Source organism: Ixodes scapularis, unplaced genomic scaffold (assembly GCF_016920785.2).
Source record: "Ixodes scapularis isolate PalLabHiFi unplaced genomic scaffold, ASM1692078v2 PGA_scaffold2__306_contigs__length_199485367, whole genome shotgun sequence".
Lineage (NCBI taxonomy): Eukaryota > Metazoa > Arthropoda > Arachnida > Ixodida > Ixodidae > Ixodes > Ixodes scapularis.
The window spans coordinates 13,494,522-13,504,394 of record NW_024609857.1 but is presented as its reverse complement, the minus strand read 5'-3'; the positions used below and the strand labels follow the sequence as shown (position 1 = coordinate 13,504,394).

Genomic DNA, 9,873 nt, shown 5'->3' with positions numbered 1-9,873 from the left:
GCCCTCTTGCGATAACAAAACGCAAAAAAACATATTTCACACAAAACAGATACATGAAAAGTTCTTAAAATCGTGAATAAATAATATACAATTCATTGTTCAACTAAGGAAAGTTAATTTACTGTAAAGTGTAAAACAAAAATAGAAAACGAAACCGAAACTACCCCTTCAACCATTTCCGAGCTTTGCGCGTGCGCTCTCAATTCCTACAATCGGGTACTTAGACCTTTACTGTAATAACTCTATGGTCGGGTATGCCTCCGTAAGACTTGAAGCATCCTTCAAAAGAACGTACCGCATTCTGCTTCATTGGCGAGTGCAGAGCATAATTTGTTAATTTGAACAATACACATTATAACGATTTTTAACAAAAATGTATTTTTTTTTTAATTATTTGATAACCGGATGCATAATGGAGTTTTAGCAGATCGTTCCCATGACTCCGATAACGATACTCCGCCTCCCTTGCGAATGCATAGTATCGTTATCGGAACGATCTATTAAAACTCTGTTATGCTTGTAATGTCATGCGGTCGTGTCACTACTGCGTGTTAGCGGTTGTACCACACTGACTAAACTGCTCATCTACAGCTGAGGCACCAGACGCCCACTGAGGCAGATTAACTTCTGGCTGTATAAACATACACACAACAATTTGCTTTGCCTCTTCTTAGGGCTCAGGAAACAAAAGCATGCAATAACTTAAGTGACTTTACCGAGGACTGGGAGCCATACTACAGGACGAAACAAACACAGAGGTCTTATTGTGTTATGTATCGGTGCTTCCTTGACAGTGTCAGCTTGCAGTTGCAGTTCGACCCAGTCAATCTGCTCTAGCAGCTAACTTATTTGCCAGAAGAAAATTTTTTTTTATTACTACCACAATAAGCTTTATTAAGTGGGCAGCTCATATAAATTGCAACAGGGTATTTGAAAGAGCTTCTCTCTGTGCTTCATGACTATTGCACTAGCACCCGGGAATTGTTATAAAAATACTTAAAAAAAACACAGGGTAACGACAAAGCATTAGTCCTTGGCATTCTTGTACCACAGCCTGAACTGTCCCAGCAACTTCTCCATGTTCAGCTGCTCCTTCAGCTGCTCTTCCGTCAGAAGTGTGGGATCGGCCTGCTGCAGACCAACATAAAATTTGTCGAAACGCCGCACCTCTTCTCTAGCGCTCAACAACTTGTTCTCTTTGGCAGAATATTTCTGATGGATGGTATCCTGATGAGCCACAAACTGGGCATGCAGCCTCTGTTCTTCCTGCTGGTAGTACCTGAAGTCCCAAGGGGTAGTGTTAGCTCTATGGTGGTTGCGGTGGTGTGACCCGTGGCCTTGCTGAAAGTCGCCCCGACGCTGATTTTGGTGAATGCTAGACTGAAGCTGGCCCAAGTTCAACTCAAGGTCCTGCCGGGCCTTCTGAAAATCCTGTCTTCGTTTCCTTTGAAGAGCCTTCAGTTTCAGGTCGAAAACATCGGTGTCCATGCGCTGTCGTTTCGCTGGTCTGTGGCTGCAGTTACGTGAAGCCTTGCGCTTGTGCTGTTTCGACACTGGAGTGTTTCTGGTGCCTTGCACTCCCAGAATCTGTCGCCTGTAGTGAAAGGTGGTAAGTTCACTGTGTGGATTTGGGATCGTAGAGTTATGCCACACGTTTCGGACGGCTTCGTATCGTTCCTCGTCTGTGCTCAGCTGCCGCAACCTCTCCCATTCAGGATTCTCGTTGTCATTGTTTTCTTCAGGGTCCTCGCTCATGAAGGGAGCATGCCTCGAGGCTGCAGGAGCACTGGTCTGTGGCTTCTGGCCTGGTTGTTCAAGATCAAGCCTCTGAAAAGCACTTGCCGCTTTACTTGTACCTGGTTGCGAGTCGTGAAGGTGCGAAATAACAAACGACGATGGTGCCCGACTTTTGGAAAACTGAGCACCGGCTATGTCGGACACACTTCTGCATTCACCCTCGTTTACAGTGCTGCTGCAACCAGCAACAGTTGTTGCACTGTTCCTTATATTGTTAATCTTTTGCCTCAAGTCCTCCTCACTGTCCAGTGGGTCCACAGTGCGATGAAACACACCAGCTGCAGGTCTTTCTTGAGGATCAGGGTCTTCAGCGGCGGGGCTAGAGTTCACTAGAGTCGTGTCTTGTTCAGGCAGGTCTTCTACAATAATAGTCCGATCTTCCTTATCAATATCAAGGAGGAGTGTGTCGGTGGACTTTACGGAACATGCAGGTGAGTCTTGCTCCTTCGCTTCACATGATACTGCTGGGGTCTTGCCTCCACTCTCATCAAGCTCATCAGTAACAGCGAGCAGCATATTGTCGTTTTCTTCTGCAGAACTAAGGTCAATGTCTTCAATGTCCTCAGGCTCGGAGTGCTCATCGAGCACAACTGTGCTGGAGTCACTATCCACATCGGAACAAACTGCTTCAGGATCTTCTGGGGGACCAAGCTTAACTTCTTCAGTCAGTGCCACAGGCTCGGAGTCTTCGCCTAGGATAAATCTGCTGGAGTTACTGTCCTTGTTGGCGCAAACAGCACCGACAGCAGTGCAGTCTTTTTTGACCGAATCCAAAATGCCAGTGAAAAAAACAGGGCTGTGCCTGTAACTAAGATGCTGAGTTGTAGGAATATCAGCAACAATGTCATTCTTGTCATCCAAAGCTGGCAGATCAGGCACACTTTCAGCAGTGCCAGTACTGTTTGAGGCATGAGCTGTAAAGTCATCACATGATTGTGTCTTACGGGGGGCATCTTGACAGAACTCACTGTCTTCACAAGTTTGGAGAACACCAGGAGAGGAGGCTCTAGGGAAATGGGGTACATCCTGTAGAGAAGCATCTTTATGTCCCTTGTTGTTAACTAAGGGCAGGCCTGAATGGTTCTCGTAAGACTCAGTAGACCCAAGGAGAGGAGCTGAACCACCATCATTCATATTTCTGGAGCATTCTGGAGAATTTTTACAGTTTTGGGGGACCCCAACAAAGGAGGGAACGACAAGAGGAGGTGAAGCACACAGAAGACGATCCTCGTCACTGGTGTAATTAAAAAGTCTGAGTAGTGGCGAGCTTGCCTGTGCCTGGTTAACCATAAGACCTCGAGGAGTGGTGAGAGAAAGGGGACAGTCCAGCAGAGGATCTTCGTTGTTGGTCGCAGTTTTTGGCGAGTCTGGAGAATCACACAAAAGAAAATTCTCGTCACCATCCTCATTTGCAAGTCTGAACAATGGCGAGCTCTCATGTGCCTGAGTAGCCTGAAGGCCACTAGAAATGATGAGGGGCTCACAAATATCTAAAAGGGCATCCTCATTGCTGTCCTCGGCACTGGGAGAGTCCGGAGGATGGCAGAAAATCTGAGGTGCATCAAGAGGACGAATGGAGGGAGGATAATCATTGTCACCATCCTCGTTCACAATCCATGGAGAGGCTCGCGTGATCTTAGAAAGCTCTGGAGCCTCAAGATGAGAAGAACTGATGAAGGGAAGAGTACCATCCAGAGGTGCAGAACCTTCATCACTGTCTTTGTCAGCAGCTCTGACAAAGTCTAGCATATCAGACACACCATCGGCCCCATCATCTGCAGCAGGAAGGCCGACGCTCTGTTCAACTGAAGGGCTCGAAGAGGATTTAAAGAATGTTCCGTATTGTTCAATGAAACTATCCAGAGTGTCAAGAAGCGAGGAGTTGTCTTCATTCGTCTGGTCACCTGGGCTTGACCAGCCGTTTCCAGTAGCAATGGGCGTGCTGCACACCCTGCGAGCAACAGTCCTGCGGCTTGGTGTGCCAAAGGGAGCACTGAGGTCCAGCACCGAAGGATCCGGGTTCATGGCTGATGCCGGCACCACGTCGGATGCACCTGTTCCAACAGTGAGAAATAGAACTTCTTACTCCACTGTAAAGTGACAAATTCTGGCTGATCGAATTAGCTATAGGGATGTAGAAGCATGTCTGTAAAATATAAATGGGCATGTAAAGGCAATTGTTATGGGACAATTTGTTGCAAAAAAAAAGGCAAGGTTTGATGTACATAGCATATTATAACAAAAAAACGGAATAATTAAAGGGACAAACTTCCGCATACAAAAACAAAAGAGAGCGTCAAGAAACAAAGAAACATCTGCACACAAGCTTCAATCCGGAGGACAGAATAATAATTCACAAGCTGATTTGCATTTTATTTTATCTGCAATTTTTACTATATTGGGGGGCAATGCATTCCAGTCTGAAATGGCAAGCTGTAATGGGGAGTTGCAAAATCGGTTGGTATGACGGTTAGATAGGTGAATATGTGATGAGAATGGTTGAGCCTAGGAAAGATGCGATGAGAGGAAAATAGTCCCCACTCTTTGGGGGATGCATTAAGATAATAAATGTTGTGAACGAATGAAAGACGGGAAGCTGTACGCGTATACTATGTTTCACCCTATGATGTACCGCAGGAAAAGCTACAAGCGCGAGCTCCTTGCTCTGGGGCACATCTCGGCGGCACAAGCTCTCGTGACTTAAGAGCGGCTGCCAACGACATGAGCTCGTGCTTCTAGCCTTCGCTGCGGTACAACATAAGGTGAAACAAAGTATAGTATCTAATAAAGGTAAATTAGCTCCCAGTTTTAGTGCTGATAAGCTCATGTATGATGAATATCCTTTAAATATGAAGTGCACTCCCTTATTCTGTATAGTTTAGTGGTGAGGTAATCCTGGCATACTCAGGTTGTGATCTGACGAATGATTTAAGAGCAAGCAGTCAAGGCTAATTTTGAGGTGCTAAATGATATTGTTGCTCTAATGAACCCGAATGATCTACTTGCCTGGTTGACGATGTAATCAACGTGATCTTGCCAACAACGGCAGTTGAGTAAAAAATTAAGATATTTGTGTTTATTTCCTTTATCATTAATTATGTAGTTGGAAATAACTGTGGTTTTATGCGTCCATATACTAATTTAGTTTTATTTATGTTTATGTGAATCTGCCACTTCCTACGTTGCTAGGCAATATTGTTCAGGTCACTCCGCAGTATCACAGTATAATTTATGTTTACAATTTTTTCATACCAGGGGCGTAGCCGGGGGGGGGGGGGGGGGGGGGGGGGGGCTAATGGGGCTTCAGCTTCCTCCCCCCCCCCCCCCCCACCCAAAACCCAGCCGGCCCTATAATATACATATGCATTTTGACCCCCTCCTCCTCTCCATATCCCGTCATGGACATCCCAGCCACCTCAACCCCCCCCCCCCCCCCCCACAACTTGAAAAAGTTGGGGGGGGGGGGGGGGGGGGTTGTACACAGTTGTACATAATCGTCTGCTTAGAGCCTAATTGATGAAGATATGTTGATAGGGAGGTTGAGGGGGGTAGTAAGGTACTTAAGTGTCCAGCACTGTTCTCATAATAAAATCCCACTAGAGCGACAAATAGAAACAAACGACAGCGACAAGCCTGCGACCCATGCAGCATACTCGCGATAGTACATTTGGCAGGCGTTTAGTCGTTCGGTGCTCGTGAAGTAAGCACGCGTGTTTGCGAACCTGCCAAAGTTACCCTCGCGTGCATGATGCTCGTGTTTCAGCATAGCCTCCTTTATTCTACAAAGTCTGTGAAATCGCTAAAGACGAGGCTTGTCGCTGTCGATGTTTGTCGCTCTAGTGGGGCTCGCGCATTACACGAGTACGACTTCGTCGTAAGTGTAATGGAACATCCGTTCAGGAATAGTACAGCGAGGCAGGAGAGGCGAAATCCGATTATCGGTCATTATTTTTGCTTACAGTGCACAGATAAATAGGAAAACACAAGCATCAAAGCTCGATACCGTTCTTCAGTGTCACCATGGCGACAACACAAAAAAAGTACATGACAAAAAAAAAATTGCAGCGCTCTAATCGCAGGTAACAGAAACATGCACGCACTACATTTGAGGAACACGCAATAAATAGAACAATCAGGTTGCTGCCGGTTCACGAAAAAGCCTGTGTCTCCGAAGGAACACGCATTTTGGCGTCCGAGACGTGCCCTGGTTCAACCGCCACAGCTCGTTCAACGCGCGCTTACGCCATTCTAGTCAATTAACAGCGTGTTCATAAACAAAAAAAGAAAGCGTCTTACCTTGATAGACAGCCCGTCAAGTAAGGCACCACATGGAAATTAAGCACAGTGGACAACAGCGCATTGCGGCCTTACGAAAGCAGACGTAGCCAGCTAAACAAGAAGGAAACCGCGAATCTGCACACAATCTATCAGCCAATGGTTGCGCAAATCACCGTTGACTCGTTGAGTTTGAGAGTTGAGTTGCGCGCGGGGAGCTGCGCACGGGCACGCGCCGCGCGCAACAGGATATCTCCTCGTCTTTTTTATTTTTTTAGATTTTATTTTCCTTCGGTTTTGTTCTCTTTCTCTCTCTCTATTTCTCTCTCCCTGGCTCCACGTTCCAGGGTGTCCAGGGATCAGGCGGTAGGTAACTCTTTTTTTTGTGTGTGTGTTTTTTGTTGTTGCTTTGTATTTTGATTTTTTTTTTCCTTTCTTTCGACTCATTTTCGTGGGCGCCGAAGGTTTGTCACCTAGAGGCTCCTACTTTCAGGCTTGACCAGCTTGTTTGCTGGACTGCTTTGCCTTTGCCACGAGATCGTTTGTGCCCCTTGAAGGTCACGTTAAACGTTCTTTTCCTATGAAATTTTTGTTTTAGTACACACAGATAAAAAAAAAAAAGAGGTGAGGGGGCCTTTGGGGGAAAAGGGGGGGGGGGGGGGGATTGTGGTACTTTTGTTGTAGCCGTGCAAACAGGAAGATCGGGAACAGATTTTGGGACAGGACGAGGGACGCGACGACACTTGACACGCGGCAGCTTGGAAAGGGTAGGAAGAGCTGATGAGGATTGATGTGGTGGCGGCGACTTAAAAGAGGGAAGCGCCTTCTGGTGTCCACGGATGCCTTAGGGGATATTGCGCGTGCTGGCGGCAAGCTGCCACACGACTTTGTAGCGTGCATTCCGCATGGAGTTGCGTCCAGTGATATTTGGCGTCGGAAAAGCTTACGTTGCTGCTTGGAACGTTTTATTTCTTTGTCACGCGCTCTTTGGAGCGCGAGCTCAGAAGGAACTTTTTATTGCAAGAGGCGAAAGGTGTGCAGGAGAGCTGATTAGAAAACATAGTAGTTAATCTAAACTCTGAGAAATAAAATAACGAATAAGACGACACAAAATCTCAAGCGCAGCTGGCTTTATACGCGCTAGCAGTCCACAGGGAAGGGATAGGGAAGACAAGGTACGCGCCGCCGCAGAGTTGGAGCGGTTGACGTTACAAATTGTAGAAAGACCTATCAAGGGCTCTGAATGCGCTCCGAACAGAATTGTAATTCTGTACTTTCACAGTTTTTCGCATATATTTTAAAAACCTCGATTCACGAGTTTCAAGAAGTTTTAAAGAGGGATTTCCGGTGACGTAGTCTTGCATGTGTCAAGGAAGTCGTGTACAAAATTCTGCTCGATTGCGGCCAAACAAACCGCAGAACTAAAAAAAAAAAAGCGTTAAAAATGTTTTTTTTTTTTTTTTATCATCGGTATTTAAAATTTATTGCTGAATTTTATGCACTCTATTCTTTTGTGAGATTTTGTATTCGCTTTTGTTTTTGTTATCGAGAGGTGGGTGGAAAGGGGAAAAGTGCTGTCTTTCGTTTGGTTCACATAGCTGACATAGCCTTGACGGAGGTTACCATGACGGGTGGTTTGGCGGAGGACGTCTGCTGTTCGCACGGTAGTTGGTCTGCCTAGTTGAGTTCCCTCAAAACTTTGCGGCATCATTTCCTTTGTCTCCCCTCTTTCCTGTCCATGGGAACGGCCATATATTCCTTTTCGTCGTTTACCCTGAGACTGGGGGATTTTTTGAAGAGCAGAAGTAACAGAAAAAAACAGACAGGTCTCAACTTTGACTCTTTTCTCATATATTCCTGTTCTCTTGCGAATAAACCCAGCTGTGTTCGAGATTTTGTGCCGTCTCGTCCGTTATTTCATTTCTCCGTGTCTCGGGGTGTAGATTACGATGTCCACTGCGAAGAACGTCACTCTCCATGGTGAGGTATATTCGCATTGCGTTCTGGAGGCTCGCCTTCAGTACTGGCTCAACAGCAAAGGACCTAGCAAAATTATTCGGTATTACAAAATAAGAGATAGCCATATTTATAGCAAAGCCTCAAAGCGCCGGCCTTAATGGCGGAGATTACCGATGTCCCCTACAACGTCCCTACTGCTCCTGCGTTGGCTCCACTTACGCAAAGTCGTCCCACGTGATTAACCCGCTAGTGAACGGCGACAAAGTCACGTGGGTGATTTTTAAAGGTGGCGCGCTTTCTTTAAAACATGAGACGCGCAAGGGCTACCTAAAGCCCCTTCATGTTTTAAAAGTAGCGCAAGGTACGTCGATGCAAGAGGCACGTGCAACGTGCGGCCCTTGGGTAGATCATGGCGGCACAGCGCAGCACTGAGCTGGATTTCAGACGCCACGCTTTTTCCCTGAAGTGGTGCGCAGCACGTGTCTCGAAAATTTCCAGAACAATGAATGGCGCCACTTTTCTCCTTTTCCCCAAGATAGAGGGGCTACCTCGACGAAATCGATACGATAGCATGTTTCTAAATACTTTTGTGGTGGAGGGTTTGCACGCGAATTGCTATGTAAAATGTTACCCAATTAATTTGCGCTAATAATACATCACCCCCACCCCCTCACCCCCCCCCCCCCCCAAAAAAAAAAAGGAAAGAAAAGAAAAGTAGAGCCCTTCCACTTAAAGGCTCGTTCACACTCTTGCAACCGAGTACGACCGAGAGAGACCAGACCGGTTTTTAAGCCTCTTGCGACTTCTTAGAACCGGATGCGCCTCTACGGGGCTGGTTCTAAGACGTCGTAAGAGGCTTAAAAACCGGTCTGGTCTCTCTCGGTCGTACTCGGTTGCAAGAGTGTGAACGGACCTTTACGTGAAGATGGAGGACCAGCGAAGCTGTTATTTTTCCGACGTCTGGGACGATGCCTAGAGGACGGCCTCAGGGATGACTTCTAGGGCGACATCGAGGACGACGTCTAGACGACGACGCCTAGGACGGCCTCAGGCACGGCGTTCAGGACGACCTCAGGGACAACGTCTAGGACGACCTCCAGGACGACGTCTAGGACGACCATAAAGATGACTTTTAGGACGACCTCGAGGATAACCTCTCGGACGACCTCAAGGACGACTTCAAGCACGACGTCTAGGACGACCTTAAGGACGGCCTCGAGGACGACTTCTAGGTCGACGCCTACAGAAATTCAGCCTTTCCACTCTGGAAGGGAAAGGCATGCCGCCATCTATGAGCGACGGCGGCAACCAGAGTGGAAAGGCTGGAAAGGTTGCCGCCGTCGCTCATAGATGGCGGTAGCTGCCTGGAGTTTTGTGTCGACACGCCACTTGTCTGTGGACACGATACTGGGAAAAGTAGCCCTTACCAACTCCGCTACAAAAAAAAAAAAAAAGACTTGCTTAATACGTGGTTTTCATTGACGCCACATTAGCCACTATTCTTCCATACCATACTCCTCTGCGCGTACCTCGTGCAGCATGCATTTGGCACCATCTAACTTGTTCTCGTGCCGAAAAGAACGGGCACAGGAGAAGAGTGGTTGTTTGGGCGAGTTGGTTTGACATCTTATACAATCTTGTGCGCAACAAAGACGAGGACAAAAGCAGAGAAGAGGACACAACAAGGCGCCTTGTTGTGTCCTCTTAATTTTCTCTGCTTTTGTCCTCGTCTTTGTTGCGCACAAGATTGTATAAGGGCACAGGAGCATGGCTGATGTGATGTCAATCAAAATATATTGAGTTAGAGTTATATTGAGCGAGTCAACATAGGGGGTATTCCCT

The 9,873-nt window shown here is 46.9% G+C and overlaps 1 protein-coding gene across 1 annotated transcript; it reads right to left on the bottom strand.

Moving 5' to 3' along the window:
- Positions 1-869: 869 nt before the first annotated feature.
- Positions 870-2,837, bottom strand: LOC121836335. Its single transcript, XM_042291214.1, has 2 exons — positions 2,766-2,837; positions 870-2,613 (listed from the first exon to the last, which is right to left on the bottom strand). Exons 1-2 carry the CDS (start codon positions 2,835-2,837, stop codon positions 1,027-1,029), a joined length of 1,659 nt encoding a protein of 552 aa, XP_042147148.1. The 3' UTR covers positions 870-1,026.
- Between the last annotated feature and the right edge of the window lie 7,036 nt (positions 2,838-9,873).

Bases quoted from the DNA above. Each gene is read 5' to 3' on its own strand.
- LOC121836335 (XM_042291214.1), bottom strand. From the start codon at position 2,837: ATGCTTCTCTACAGGATGTACCCCATTTCCCTAGAGCCTCCTCTCCTG. The intron at 2,614-2,765 runs GTGAGTTCTGTC...CCTACAACTCAG, and splicing joins TCTCCAAACTTGTGAAGACA to CATCTTAGTTACAGGCACAG.